Below are 15,740 nucleotides of genomic sequence, written 5' to 3'. Positions count from 1 at the left end.
CTCGCACTCACATGTCCTCATGACCGTCTTTACCATCCAAATACAGTTCCTCTGACGAGCTAGAAAAGCTGTCGGGCGCTGAACATCCATCCTGCTCCTCATCGCTGAACAGGGAATCTCCTACCAGCCTCGCAAGAACTGGGTCAACAGAGTGCCGTTTCTCAGCCATTTTTCCAGAAAAAAAAAAAAAAAAAAACACTGAAATTGATCTGCCACCGACTTTGTATCTCACCGCTCTTCTCCCACTCGACTTCTTCACCCTGTCGTTTGAGAACCAGTGGTTTGCCGGGAAAATCAACTGTTCAGTTTGCCCCGAAAGCTAAATCTTAAGGCACGGAGAGCGGACGAATAGAGCCTGCTCATTGGTGCTGAGCAGCTCTGAGCGGGAAATGTGACGCCTGCAAGACAAAGCTGTGGGAACAAAACTCACAGGTTTTTTTTTTTTTGTTTTTGTTTTTTTTGTTTTTTTAGAGATTAGGTACATAATTCAGGGCTTGTGGAAAAGCTTTAAGAGGCTCGTATTTTTATTTTTATTTTATTTTTTTTGCTACAGATATAAGCTGGAGAAAACCAGTTGTTGATACATTCTGGTATACTCGGAAACATTAGAATCTGACGAAAACGCCAGTATGTTTATTCATTTATTTATTTATTTGACATTTTTATATTGGAAAAATGCTTTGTAAAATTCATTCATTTGAAAATAAGTGGTATGTTGATCCTACCGGAAGGAACTGTGTTTCTGAGGGTTAAATAGGAATGCAAAGCATGTTTCCCTATAAAACATACTTAATGGCTTATAATAATAATAATGGATTATATAATAATAACAACAAATATTGCATATTATGTAAATCACTCATTTTTACATAGTTGAGGTTTGGCTGATTTCAGAAGAATAAGTGACGACTTAATGCTCTGTGCTCTTTTATGTTCTCCGGGGGGGCAATTGGTATTACCATTGCTCTTCTCATTAGTGATCAATTTAAAAAAAAAAAAAAAAGAAAAAAACCCCCAAAAAACTAAGCAGTAGAATAAGCACCAAGTACAAAATAAGCAGTAAGTACTAAACCAGTTAAAAAAGGATTTATATTATGATTAAGACAAGACAAGATGGACGTTGTTAAACAGATACTGCACTTAATGAAATATACTGGCAGGTATTACACATTGAAAACAGATATTGCTCACTTTCAGAATTTCCTGAGTTCTTCACACCTCTTACTGATTCCCATGTCTGACAGCCTTCCTCTGTTTGTCCTTTTTATCCATGGCTTGTTGTTGGAATAACAAAGAAAAGTCCTTGCTGGGACAGAGTTGTCCACACAGATATTAATGTAGCCTGTGACGCACTCTGTGAGACTGTTGATGACACAGACTTTCATGAGTAAGGGCGTGGTCACACCAGCAAACCATACTGTGCTAAAACACACATCAACCCTAAAGCCCAGCTCAACTGGTGAGCGTGACTGCAAGTGTGCTGTGCTTAAGCACAATTCAATTCTGTGCTATGAAACACTTTTAAAAGGTGGGCTTTAGCGCGCTACACTGTAAAACTCTGACAATGTTCAAAGCCCGGCTGAAAACAGTTCTGTTCAGCATAGCATACAACAACTGAAAGTATTTTATCTGCACTCTCCTCTTCTAATTTAATTAATCATTTTTGATGTTTTATGATGTGATTTTATGCAATGATTTTATTTTGCCTATTGTGATTTTATTTTATGTTAGCTGTAAAGCACTTTGAATTGCCTTGTGTATGAATTGTGCTCTACAAATAAACTTGCCTTGCCTTGCCTTGCCTAAAAAAAACAATCTGTAAAAAAAAATAAAATGGTAAAAGCATTGGCAGCAAAGTTTCCAGACAAATAACATAAAAATTATAGTAAGATTTTGTCAAAACATGGAACTTTATTAAATAACTGTAAAAATACAGGACTAGATTTTTCAGTCAAAATAAATTAAAAAACAGCATTTCATAGTTTATAAATGTCCGTTTTACTGTAAAATAATGTATAAATTCAGTCAAAACACATTCAAATCAGATTTCTTTAAGGTTAATCTCTTTGATTTTAATGTATAAATGATTTATTTTACAAAAACAGTCAAATCAATCTACAATAATTTCCTGTGAAAACACTATTTTTCTCATGTACAACAACAAATTTGTAATGCATAAAAACAAACTGTACGTAAAACTAAAGATAAATGTCTGCAGATTTACAGGATTAATATGTAATTTTACAGAAAAATACCATTATTTAACAGATTTTTCCTAGATTATTACGGTCAAACACCTTCAATAAAGTGACAATACATAAAGTTCTGCAGAAAAAATAACGTCATTTTACATCAAAATACTTTTTGTTGTGATGGTGCCTTGAAACTGTGAATGAGGAGGGCACACAAATGGTAAAAGACTGCTGAAGTATTACATTTGGGGAACAGGCTGTCTGTGCAACACTGCATGGACCGGCTGTGTAATTCAAATAACATTGTTATTAAAAATTGACCAACATCGCACAGACCATCAACACATCCTGTTAATTAAAAACGAAACACTGTGTAAAACTCACTGGATACATGCTCAGCACAATGGAGCGCTGACAGCAGGTCTGCTCTTTGAAACACAGACAGCCTGTCCAGCCCCTGGAGCACAAACATGTCTATGTACAGCTGGGACTCATAGCCACAGTGAGTCCTCCTCACTCATGGTTACAAAAACTGTCACAACAAAAATGACTTTGCTGTGAAATAAAAGGAAAATAGTAAAATTTAGGACAAAAACTGATAGAGGACAAAATCACCAGTGATGCATGAGAGGAAAGTGTTTTTAGTAGTGTACACAGTAGTGTATGTTGTGTAGATGATTAAGTTTATTCATTCTTTCTCTTTTTACTCTGAGGAACTTTATTCTCTAACTGTTGAACTGTTGGCTCACTCAGTCTCTCACAGACAGGTAAACCTCTTCCATCTTTCCTTGTGGGAGTCTCAGCCTCCCCCTTTCTCCTTCCTTAAACAAACCCTTCCTTCAACGTCTCCAACAGCCACAGCGAAAGATAATTTATCAGCTCCATGTTGGTCAAAGGTCTCAGTAAAATCAGGTATAAAATATGACGGATGCTGTTAATCAGTAATCGTTAGGGAGTGGTAGGTGTCTTTTGAACTCTGAGAGAAACAGCCCTGTGTTATTGGTGACAAGTCAAAGAGAGACACCGACAGAAAATCAGAAGACCAGCTTCAGACTGCAAAAAAGAGTTCCTCGGAGGAAATCCAGCTGAAGGAGAGAAAAGTGGAGACCAGGACTCTGCTGCCTCAAGCTGCTGACACTCCTCACACTTTGAAGGTGAGTTTGACAGAAAACTCAACTCATGTCAACCTTTAAGAGCTTTCTATCAGAGGGGGAGGAGCCCTGACTGACTGGACTCAGTGTCTGCTGTTTTCAGCGTCATCCAGAGACAAAATGGCTTCACGGTCAGAGGAGGATCTCTACTGTCCAGTCTGTCATGAGGTCTTTAGAGATCCTGTAGTTCTGTCATGTAGCCACAGCTTCTGTAAAGACTGTCTGCAGACCTGGTGGAGACAGAGACCAGCGCGAGAGTGTCCAGTTTGTAAGAGGAGATCTTCAAAGGAACACCCTCCTCTTAACCTGGCCTTAAAGAACCTGTGTGAGTCCTTCATACTGCAGAGGGGTCAGAGACCTTCAGAGGATCTCTGCAGTCTGCACTCTGAGAAACTCAAGCTCTTCTGTCTGGACCATCAGCAGCCAGTGTGTGTGGTCTGCAGAGATTCAGAGAAACACAGCGAGCACAGATTCAGACCTGTCGATGAAGCCGCTCAACAACACAAGAAGAAGCTCCTGAAGACTCTGGAGCCTCTAAAGGAGAAGTTAAAGGTTTGTGAAGGAGTTAAAGTGACGTTTGATCAAACTGCAGAACACATTCAGGTCCAGGCCCGACACACAGAGGTGCAGATAAAGAAGCAGTTCAAGAAGCTTCACCAGTTTCTAGAGGAGGAAGAGGAGGCCAGGCTGTCTGCACTGAGGGAGGAAGAGGAGAAGAAGAGGCAGAGGATGAAGGAGCAGATGGAGGCTCTGAACAAAGAGATAGCAGCTCTTTCAGACACAGTCAGAGCCACAGAGGAGCAGCTGAGAGCTGGAGACGTCTCGTTTCTCAATAGCTACAAGACTGCAGTGGAAAGAGTCAAGCAGCGCCCCCTGCTGGAGGATCCACAGCTGCACTCAGGAGCTCTGATAGATGTGGCCAAACACCTGGGCAACCTGAGCTTCAACATCTGGAACAAGATGAAGGACATGGTCCATTACAGTCCTGTGATTCTGGACCCAAACACTGCTGGGTCTAAACTCATCCTGTCTGAGGATCTGACCTGTGGAAGACCAGGAGAGAGACAGAAGCTTCCGGATAATCCAGAGAGGTTTGATCACCCCTGGCCTGTCCTGGGCTCTGAGGGCTTCAACTCAGGGACTCACAGCTGGGATGTTGAGTTTGGAGACAGCACATTGTGGTTTCTGGGTGTGTTAGCAGAGTCTGAGCAGAGGAAGGGGCGCACAATGTCTGGATTATGGGGAATAGACTTCAATGAAGGTAAATACTCAGCACGCTCGCCATCGGCTCCAGCCACTCCTCTCTCAGGTCTGAACCGTCTCCAGAGGATCAGAGTGAATCTGGACTGGGACAGAGGAGAGCTGTCATTCTCTGATCCTGGTGCTAACACACACATACACACCTTCACACACACTTTCTCTGAGAGGATGTTTCCATTCTTTGGTTCTGTTGATAGACTACAGGTTTGCCATCTGAAGATGTGCGTGACTCAACAACAGGTCTGACCGTCTTTAGTTTGAAGGTGTGTGTATCACAGGAAACTGAAGCATCTTCTCCTAGCTGCGCATTTTACAGCGTTTCCACAGACTAATCACAGGACAGAGCTCTGAGTAACCTAGACGAACCGTCCCACTTTCTGGGACCCTTCTGTAGGGGTACCAAACTAAACTGATCCAATCCCGGAAGGTGGAGCAATAAGACTGCAGTCTGTTGATGGGTTGAAAGAATCGCCACTCCTGTGCGACAGTGGCTACTGTATTTCTCCTGGAGGCACACAGTCTTCTCTAAACAAAGCTTGATTGCTCTTTGTATCAAAGAGCAACGTGCCAATCACAGAGGAGATGAATTGCTGGATGTCTTCCATCGTTGCTCTTTGTTTACTATGTTGCGTTTCTCTTCTTTCCATCCATCCATCCATTTTCTATACCGCTTATCCTGTTTAGGGTCGCGGGTGGCTGGAGCCTATCCCAGCAATCATTGGGCGAGAGGCAGGGTACACCCTGGACTGGTCGCCAGTCAATCGCAGGGCTGACACATAGACAGACAACCATGCACGCACACACTCACACCTAGGGACAATTTGGTGTGACCAATTAACCTGATGAGCATGTTTTTGGACTGTGGGAGGAAGCCGGAGTACCCGGAGAGAACCCACGCATGCACGGGGAGAACATGCAAACTCCACACAGAAAGACCCACCGGCCGAGGTGGGGATTTGAACCGGTGACCTTCTTGCTGTGAGGCTGCAGCGCTAACCGTTGCACCACCGTGCAGCCCGTTTCTCTTCTTTGTTGGATTTATTAGTGGGGTACACTGTGTCGCGCTGCTATAGCATCACACTAATATTCATCAGAAGCAGATATTAGCATCTAACTTACACGCTGCTTACCATAAGGGGCACGGTTGGCTGTGGAAACACAAACGGGACCAGGCTTAACCGAGCCATACCGTACCAAACTGTACTGATCTAAGCTGGACTGTTTGCTGGAAACAGGGCTTTAGTCTGGACCCATGAATAAAAGCTTGGGACTGTAGAGGCTCTGCCTGGTGCATCAACCTTAGGTGAACATCTATCTGTGTTTGATTGATTTGGACTGTTCTGATCTGTGTCTGAAGGCTTTGGATGCTGTTCCTGCCTGGTGTAATGTTTTTCTATCTCTGTGAACACATGATTCATATCAAGGATGTTGAAAAAAAATATGAGTTTTCTGGGCTGCTTGATTGAATCCAGAGCAAACAAAAACTAGATTCTGAAAGTGGGTTGGAGCAGCTAATCTTTCCTGTGTTGACGTATAATCTGAACTAAAACTGCTGGATGTGTTGTTAAAAAAAAAACATGTCTGGGTTTTTTGTTTTTTTTTTAATAAATGCAGTGATTTCCAGTATTGTTAGGTCTATGCTAAATGTGACCCACAATCAGACATGACTGAGTGAATGAGTTAAACGTTATTTGATAATCCAAGAGCAAAGCTGTGAGTTAAAATCTAAAAACCAAAGACTGCAGGAGGGGTGGGCAGCTGCAAGCAGAAAAAAAATAGGTAAATCAGAAAAAGCCAAAAGGTCGAAAAAATTTTCAAGATTGTTCAAAAAGTTTTTGACAAGGTAGTTGTCAAACTTGCAATGAGAGAGGACTCAGACTGGGTCTGATTTCCAAACTGCAAACTACACTAGTAGTGCCTACTGGTTTGGTTGAAATTAAGTTTGTAGTTGTCAGAATGCAAAAAGTTGCTAAATGTGCAGTATACTAAAAATCCCCAGATGTCCTACTAATCCAGGAAAATTTCTCAGTATGCAACAGACCAGTCTACCTGGTATAAGGTTTCCCACAAAGCACGGTGCTGACAATGTTTACCTGTGAGGGTGGCAGGTTTAGGTGAATTACTGCCATCTACAGGAATGAGTCGGCACTGTTATTATTTTTCTTTTGAGTCTGCGTTATAACTACAATACAACAACACCAATGTTAGACAGAAGTGAGGTGATGCAAATGAAACTCTGTTGTATCTTGTCACTTGTAGTTAGGGACTGAATATTTCAAAAGCATCCAGGTACAGAATCAGCTTTTGCAACCCGGGTTTTCAATGAAGAACTGGTTGAACTTAAAGTTTTGTCCATAAGTTAAGTCACCTAAATCATTAGAGCATGTGTCACAAGACTGCTCGTGACACTGATTACCCTCCATAACTCTAATTTTAACAGTTTGCACACCTTTGTGTCATATTCTCATCATTTCCTAACACAGTACTTTTTTAGGCATTTTAAACTTAATTTACCTAATCTGTCAGCATATTGATTATAGAAACATTGGTAGTAAGAACAAAAACAAAAAACAAAAAACAAACAAACAAACAAAAAACATAAAATAAAAGAATGCATACCAGTGGCCTGTGAGGTTTTTTTTTTATTTTTAATTTAGAGCAATAGATACTTATTCGTGTGTGTGTGTGTGTGTGTGTGTGTGTGTGTGTGTGTGTGTGTGTGTGTGTGTGTGTGTGTGTGTGTGTGTGTGTGTGTGATTTTTATTTTTATGTTTCACAAATATCCTTCATAGTAACATAATTTAACTGTGTTTAAACATTTTCTAATCTGTAAAGTATACAATATGAATTAACAAAATGTAATGTGGTTTATCACTGTAAAAAAAAATTTAAAAAAAGAATAAATGTAATTTTAACACTGCCATCTTATAATTTTAACCTTATTGTATTGCCTTTAGTTTAAGAGTATTTATGTGGGGTATTATAAGGGTATTATGTGTATTGTAAAATTGGCATTTATGTTTAGTTCAAACTGTAAAATCAACACTGCTTTGTTGTTTTTTGGTTTCTACATCTTTGGTGTTGCAGTTTTAAGGCACTTCACTGTTAATTTTATGGACATTTTTAACAGTGCAGGTTTTAGCCGACAAAATAATTTTATCACCAAAAATAATGTGAAACTATGTGTACAATGAATATTGACAGTGTTGCAACACAGACAAGTCGGGCAGGTCACAAGGAAATGTACATTTTTTAGATGTCCAACAAACAAGAAGAGAAACAGCATTTATCTGTAGTCAAGACTGGCTAAGAGAAACACAGAATGCCTCAGCACTGAGCAGCTGATCCTGTTTCTTCACTCCCTCATCATCAGCCCATTTTTGGAGATTCTCTCTGAGGGGACGGATGCTGCATCTTGTCGTTTGATTTGGGGTTGCAGAAGATCTAAGACAACATTTGTTATTTAGCTCCCTTTATCTGTGTGTGTCTTCTCAAATGTTGGCCACTGGAAAACTAACTCCTTTTTCCTCCAATAAATATAACTTATAACAATAACTGTGTTGTTGCATGTTATTGACAGAAGTGAGACATCTAGTGTCCAAAAACAGTTACTACACGCCTTGAGTTTTATTTCAGAATCTTGAGCTTGCCCTGAGGTCAGCCATGACTGCACGTTGTCTTTCATCTTCCTATTGGAGAAGACATTTGTATGTGAGTATTTTGGCATTGAGGTTTTCAGTGCTGTTTTTGAAGGAGTTTTAATGATGTCTTTCTGTCTTTTTTAAGGCTGAGCTCGGAGCGATGTATGCTAGACGTTAGCATGTCAATGTAATTTGCCATGTACATTAGCATCGAGCTAGCGCCATGTTTACTTGGTCGTTTTTGGAGTTTAAAATGATATAAAACATGTTTAATATATTAGAATGTTAATCTCCTCTTTTGTGTGTACAGTTTTACAGAGTTCTCCAAGTAAAACTCCCACCAGAAGCATCTGAATCTGAGTTTTCTTGACTCTGAAACGATCTGCCATGCTAGGAGAGCTGGGGCAGAATAATGGCATTTGTGTACTTGATTTGCACTGCAGGTGGCAGTATGCAGTCTCCCACTGAATACAGAGCACTTGATATAATGCAGCTCAGCAAGCTAACAAGAGGTTTACCTGATTTGACACTGTTTCTGAGAGAATAGTGCAGCTGTAATTTGCAAAAGTTCACAGAGGGCAAGGAAAAATGTCTTCAGGTTTTACCAAAATCTTGTTTGACACTGAGCTGTTCTGTGTTTTGGCCTGAACACTATACCTCAGTAGGTTTGTAGCATCCGGTTGAAATAAGTCAGCCTTACTGATGGTTCACCTTCCTTTATTTTCCTTTATTTGTGGCAAAGCCATTGTAAGAGCTCGGCAGAAACAAATAAAAAAAAATTTACATTTGACATAATTTGAGACGTAAGACTTATTACACACCGCAAATAACAATGCAAAACACATAAACTTCCTTGTATTAAATTTTATATGGAACATAACTTGTACCTACTATCGGCCAGTGCTAAATAAATACACACTTTCTCCCCTTTTTCAGCTTTGTAATCCATAATGTACTCTTTTACGTTCTCCCTTGTTGATTGTTTGCTGATGTTTTGACGTCTATGTTAATGTGAATCCTGTTTTTTTCCCATAAGACATTCCTTCAAAAGAAAATACTGCCAAGATGTTCTTTTTAAAGAAAATACAAAGGAAGTAAAATAAAACATTAGACATCCATGGACCACATAGAAAAATTACACTTCTGCCTTTACAAGATGAGAATAAAATGTATGTATACACTTTTGCTAACTACATCTTGGTCTTTTGTACCCTTAAGTGTGCATAAGGTACAGGTTATGAACTTCTTTATGAAATACATAAGTGTAAAAAAACAATGCACTGATGACTAACTGAGCTCAATGGCCTCCCACACTGATAAAAAATATTCTGCTAGATCTAATTAAAGAATTGAGGTAGCTTTTTGCATAATTTAGTTATGTTGATTAAGCAAGATTGTTCTTTGTTTGACATACTTTCTTATTTCTTTAAATGAAAAATAAAATCCAAGTGAAGTGAATTTACTTTTGCCAAGTAGATTAAGGAAAACTAAACTTCATATATAGAGATGTCCAGATCAGATTATGTGAGTTACAGACTTCACTGGAATGTGAACGTGTCAACTTTTTTCTCATCACATTTATTTCAAAAGATGCAATTCAAACACATTTTCTACCTGACATTGGTATCAGGTCCATAAATAATAATTATGTGGAGACTCATCTAATACTTAGTGGAGAAGCCTTTGTTTGCAATGACAGCTTCCAGATGCTTCTTGTATGTTTTAACTAATGGCCCACACTGCTCAGGTGTGATTTTGGTCCATTCCTTTGCACAGATTGTCTTTAAATCTGGAATATTCTTTGGTGCCCTCTGGTGAACCCTTTACTTTAGTTCTTTCCACAAATGTTCATTTGGATTTAAGTCAGGTGATTGACTAGGCCATTCTAACAGATTGATTTTCTTTTTTGTAACCATTTGAGAGTCAACTTTGCTGCGTGCTTTGGATCGTTGTCCTGCTGGAAGGTCCAGCCACGTCTCATCGTCATCATCCAGCCTACCTCAGGTCTTAAGGTAGGCTGTTCCACAGACGAGGGCCATAATGATAAAAAGAGACTTCCCCATTTTTAGTTCTATCTTTAGGTACCTTTAAAAACGACTGGAGAACCCTACTTGGCTCAAATGGTAAAAGCAAATCTGATAAATATAAAGGAGCAAGACCATCAAGAGATTTCTAGCCTAATAAAAGAACCTTAAATTCTATTCTAAATCTTTTCTAGTCACTTATGGGCCAAAATTCTGTCAATCTGACTTCAAAATACAAAACTATTGTATTGTTGCGATGACATTTTGTGACCCTGGGTGAGGAGGGAACACAGTGGATATGAGAGCCTGCTGAACAATGAGTGATTTCACAAGGGCATAGGCTGTCTGTGCTCTGCATGGCATTGACTTTTTGTCAGTCCGCCACAGTACAGACTGTATGTCTGTGCTCTGTGCATGACGTGGACTTGTTGTCTGTGCTTCAAGACATGAACTGGTTATCTGTTTTCTGGATGTGAAACCTTTTCAGCTGACTTAACAGTATGGAAACGGTATTTTGTTTGGGGCATATATGTGCATGCTGCAGCACACAGACAGCCAGTCCACATCATGCAGCACACAGACAGCCAGTTTGTGGCTGTCTGTGTATTGCATGTGTAGATCAATGTCCTGTCTGATTCCAGTCAACTTGTTTCCACAAACTCTGCCAGAAATCTTGGTGTCATGATTGATGACCAGCTGACCTTTAAGGTTCATGTAGCCCTGATTGCTCGATCTTGTGGATCTGTCCTCTTTAACATCAGGAGGATCAGAGCCTACCTGACACAATAGGCCACACAGCTTCTGGTACAGACCCTTGTGATTTCACGCATCGACAGCTGCAGCTCTCTTCTAACAGGTCTTCCTTTGTGCCCATTTAAGCATCCGCTGATGATCCAGAGTACAGCGGCCCAAAACGGCATGTCACCCCACTGTCAATCACTGTTTACCGGTTTCCACTGGCAGATCCAATCAAATTTAAAACTCCTCTTCTGGCTTACAGAACAGTGACAAAAACAGCCTCTGCATACCTGGGGTCCCTCATCCAGGTCCACACTCCTTCTTGCCTACTATGCTCTGCTTGCAAAAGATGCCTGGTGCTCCCAGCCCAGACTCTTCTCCTCTGTTGTTCCCAAATGGTGGAATGAATTACCTAACTCCATATGATCCACAGAGAACTTGGGCCACAGATGTAGGACATAAAATCCAGGGAGAAAATGTTTATTGTAAATGCACTTCAGAAAAATCACAGCATTTAAAGTGATATCGACGTCAGCACTTTCATAACAAAGAATAAATGAAAAGCACTTTGCTGCACAGTCACAGAAAGTTATTTTCAAACATCATGTCTTTGTGAGGGCTCTGGCCACTGGACTTCATCCACATCACAGGCAATATTTTTCTTAACACATACATGTTGTGATAATGTTCCACCTGTACACTCTGGATTTTTCTAGATTGTTCTCCATCAGCTTCAAATCACCCAGTGAGAGCGATTTACTCAGCACCAGCTCTTTTTGTCTCAGTCTAATGAGGACATGGCTTTCATCAGTTTAAACACAGGTGAGAACAACTCTGCAGGTGAAGAACAGTTGTGAAGAACAACAATCAGACTCAGACGTCTCTGACAAACTTTCTAATCAACACATTGAAGAAAAACAGTCTGAATGAGGCCAGATTTTTTTACCATATAGATGTAAATAAGTCCAGTTCAGTGAGCCAGTTTTCCACTGAGTCCTGCTCTTTGATCACAGACATTCAGACTGATGTGACGGGATAGAAAGAGTCAAAGAATCAGCTGAAGTTTGTGTTAGTGCAGAGGCTAAATTGTTCTTGAGCAGCTTTGTGTTTGTGTAGAGAGGAGGAGACTCTCCCTCCTACACAGAACACAGACTCACTGAGGAATAAGGAATCCACAACCCAAACCCAAACCCAGGATAGAGAGGTTGAGTGAAGGTGGTCCTGTAGGTGTGGAGGTGGATCAGTGAGTCAGAGGAGACTCTGTAGAAGGACAGAGTGCCAGTAAGACAGTCCACATACACTGCTACTCTGTCATAGTCAGAGGACAAGGACAGATGGAGGTCTGTTACTCTGTCATTGTGACGGACAGAGTAACCTTCATCAGAGCAGAGCAGACTCCAGGACTGATCATTAAACCCAAACCTACAGTCATAACTGTCTCCTTTCCTCCTGATTCCTCTGTAACTCACTGATATATGAACCTCTCCTCTCCACTCGACCTCCCAGTAACAGCGACCAGTCAGACCATCTCTACACAGCAGCTGAGCCCAGACGTCAAATCTGTCTGGATGATCAGGATATGACTGATCCTCTTCCACACGTGTCACCTCCCTGTTGTTTTCAGACAGTCTGAGCTTTCTGTAAGCTGTGTTTGAGTCCAGAGTGAGTTCACAGAAATCTGATGGAGAGAAAAAGACACAGCAGCAGTTTATCATCAGACACACCTGAAAGCTTCATTCTTTGTTAGCTGACAGTCTGCTGTTTGCTCATCAGGAGTCAAAGTGATTCCACACTTACACTTCTTCAGACCAGGTTTTAACCACTGCTGTCCACCATGGTCCACCCTGGAGGAAGAAACACAGTCAGAGTGATTTTCTGTCCAACATGAGTCCTAACTGCTGCTCAACATGAAGCAGTGATCCTCAGTTTGTCCCTGTGACAGAGAAACAGGCTGAAACTCCTCTGAACCAACTGTCTCCATCACTCTGTCTCTTTTTCTGACAGTGTGGAGATCCTGGGAGGAAAAGAAGAACAGAAAGAGTCAAAAAGCAAAAGCTGCCTGTTGCTCTTTGGATCCATAAAGTCCATGTTCTGCTTCTCATGTCCTCTCTGAAATGAGTAAGGACAATTCCTGCTCTCCCTTTGTTCTGTCTCTTTAAAGTAGTCCGCTCTTTTTATGTGTCAGGAGGAAAAATGAGTTTCTATTATTTTTTATCAGATTCATTTTATCAGATCACACTGTCTCCTGGAGATCAGGTCTGTGTGTTTCTCCATGTTTTCAATCACTCTGATGTTCTGACCATGTAACATCTTCCTTCTTCATGTTCACTAACAACATTAGTGGATGATCAGTCAGATGGGACTTCTTCTGTAGAGAATTGAGCCATCAGAGAGGTGAAGTGATGCTGGAGTCAACACACAGCAGAGTGGGTTAAATGAGGACATTTTTCACAACAAATGAAACATCAGAGAACATTTTACAGAGACGTATGGTGCCAACATTTATCAGAGTCTTCATGTATCTGAATTCACAACCTTTACTCTGGATGCTGACAGAAAAGCTGCTTTAGTCTGAATTCTCTCTAAACGTAATAACTGTAATAACCAAACCAGATCTCTGTTGTGAAATGAGAGGTTTTCTTTTTCACATTCAGTCTTTGAGCTCTTGTTGTCTGGTTATACCTCAGTTATACCTCTTTACAAAGCTGATGATGTTCTCCTGGAGCAGCTGGAACAGAAGAAAATGTCAGGTTGAACTTGTAGAAGGTCAGATCAGATCATGTGTGACAGACAGAAAGCCTGCTGGTCTGCAGAGTCCAGCATGGAGACTGGATCTTCTTCTTCTTCTTTATTTTTGGCAGCGTAGACGCGGCAAAGGTGTATTACTGCCCTCCACTGGTCCATACTCATTTATTTTTTATTTTTTGTAACTAGATCTTAACATACACTCCCGTTTCATGCAGGAACTACAGCACTACGTTGGTTGTCATTAGGTGGTTCTAGTTATGGCTGAGTAAAGAAAAAAGAGATAAAACCTCCACTCCTATCTCTGTCATTCTCACAAAAAGGCGGCGTCTTGCTGTTCTATAACTGCTGCATTCTAGGAGAACATGTTTAACTGTCTCTGGTTGCCCACACTGACATAATGCTTTCATTGCTTTCATCCAGAAAAAGTCTGCAGTGACTTTAGAGCTGATGTGTTTCTTAGAATGAAGCTGAAAGCAGCAGCTGTCATTAACATGAAGCAAAGTCTTTGTGTTGTTTAAAGCTCAAATTGGACTCAGTTTGTCAACTCTGCTCTCTGCTGACAAAGTCTAAGTCTGTGTGAGTCCAGCATCCAGCATGACCTCTGACCTCTGACCTGTGAGTGTGAGCAGCTCAGAAATGTGCGGCTTCGTTCAATCAGTCAAACACCGAGTGTGAAGAGAATTCAGGCAGAGATGATGTTTGCAGTGTGATCAGGAAACTCTTCAGAAAGCTCAAACAGAATGAGTGTGTGCTCTGATTGTCAGGAGGAGTTGTGTTTGTATATTTACACACCATCAATATGGAGTCATCCAGCTGTGTGTGATGCTGCTGTGCAGACTGACCAATGGGAGCCTCTGATCTCTGAATTCTGTGGAACAAACAGAAGATCATGGAGTGTTTCTAACAGAGCACAACATCAGGAAGCTACCTTTAAAACACTCACCTTTCATCAACACAAGTCTCTGGAGATTTGAAATCTTCCCCTATGCCAATCGACCAATCACTCTTTAAGGAGACACAGCTGGGTCCAGGTCCAGGAGAGTCTGGTCTCTGGTGTTTGACTCTGACAGAATCACAAATACTGATGAATAAACATGAACACTGAAAATCTTCCAGGTTTGAGTTCTGCTGAAATTTACCCCAAACTTTTCTTCAGTCTGAATTCTGATAAAAAGCACTGAGATAGATTATTACTTTGGACCATCAGACTGATGGACTGCTTTGAAGTCAATAAACCAATCCTTAGACAGATCACTCTTCAAGGACACACAGCTGGGAGCAGGTCCAGGAGAGTCTGGTCCATGCTGCTGCTGCTCTGGGCTTCAACACAGAGACACACAGACACACAGACATACACAGACACACACACAGACACAGACACACACAGACACACACACACACACACACACGCACGCACGCACGCACACACACACACACACACAAACACACACACACACACACAGTGATGTGAGTGCTGAGCTCTGACATGGAGAAGAGTCATGGACAGTCAGAGATCCTGGTCTCACCTCTGAGCTCTGGTCTGGCTCTCCTGGTCCCCACACAGAGGGAGGGTTTTAGAGGGAGGGGCTCCCTCCTCTCTGTCCTCACACTGATCCATAGCAGAGCCCCCACCTTCACACAAACACAACAACATGTTCATTCATTACAACAAGCTTCACAGCACAGGACACACATTAGTTCTCCTTCCTCTCAGGAACATGACACAGATATTCAGGACTGACACAAACCTTGTTGGAGACACCAACAGAACCTGAGGAGCCCAAACAGCAGTGATGACACAACACAGTGTTACTTTAAACAATCCTCACTCATGGTGGTGTCACGTTCCATCCCAGGACAAATTAAGATAAATCATTTTTTTATTATTTATTTAACAAAGGGACAAAGCAAAGATTGTATAAATATATAAACCAAAATCTTCCTCTCTCCAAACCAAACAAACCCAAAATACAAATCATTCCCAAA

The 15,740-nt window shown here is 41.0% G+C and overlaps 2 protein-coding genes across 2 annotated transcripts; one reads left to right on the top strand and one right to left on the bottom strand.

The window, feature by feature from the left end:
• Positions 1-3,442: 3,442 nt before the first annotated feature.
• Positions 3,443-4,849, top strand: LOC141796511 (nuclear factor 7, ovary-like). Its single transcript, XM_074677677.1, has one exon. It carries the CDS (start codon positions 3,464-3,466, stop codon positions 4,847-4,849), a length of 1,386 nt encoding a protein of 461 aa, XP_074533778.1. The 5' UTR covers positions 3,443-3,463.
• A 7,293-nt stretch (positions 4,850-12,142) lies between these two features.
• LOC141796178 (uncharacterized) lies at positions 12,143-15,450 on the bottom strand. Its single transcript, XM_074677153.1, has 9 exons — positions 15,281-15,450; positions 14,949-15,074; positions 14,698-14,817; positions 14,547-14,622; positions 13,700-13,734; positions 13,009-13,020; positions 12,804-12,850; positions 12,501-12,684; positions 12,143-12,314 (listed from the first exon to the last, which is right to left on the bottom strand). Exons 1-9 carry the CDS (start codon positions 15,412-15,414, stop codon positions 12,143-12,145), a joined length of 906 nt encoding a protein of 301 aa, XP_074533254.1. The 5' UTR covers positions 15,415-15,450.
• Positions 15,451-15,740: the final 290 nt, after the last annotated feature.

Source organism: Halichoeres trimaculatus, unplaced genomic scaffold (assembly GCF_033239565.1).
Source record: "Halichoeres trimaculatus isolate MK-OKI-2021-1 unplaced genomic scaffold, fHalTri1.1 fHalTri1_scaffold_10, whole genome shotgun sequence".
Lineage (NCBI taxonomy): Eukaryota > Metazoa > Chordata > Actinopteri > Labriformes > Labridae > Halichoeres > Halichoeres trimaculatus.
The sequence above is the reverse complement of the archived record's forward strand: the minus strand, read 5'-3'. Positions and strand labels throughout refer to the sequence as shown.

Excerpts from the sequence above, each read along its gene's own strand:
- LOC141796511 (XM_074677677.1), top strand. The coding sequence starts at position 3,464 with ATGGCTTCACGGTCAGAGGAGGATCTCTACTGTCCAGTCTGTCATGAG.
- LOC141796178 (XM_074677153.1), bottom strand. The coding sequence starts at position 15,414 with ATGAACATGTTGTTGTGTTTGTGTGAAGGTGGGGGCTCTGCTATGGAT. Across the intron at positions 14,623-14,697 it reads GAGACTTGTGTTGATGAAAG|AATTCAGAGATCAGAGGCTC; the intron begins GTGAGTGTTTTA and ends TTTGTTCCACAG. Across the intron at positions 12,685-12,803 it reads AAAACCTGGTCTGAAGAAGT|ATTTCTGTGAACTCACTCTG; the intron begins GTAAGTGTGGAA and ends TCTCTCCATCAG.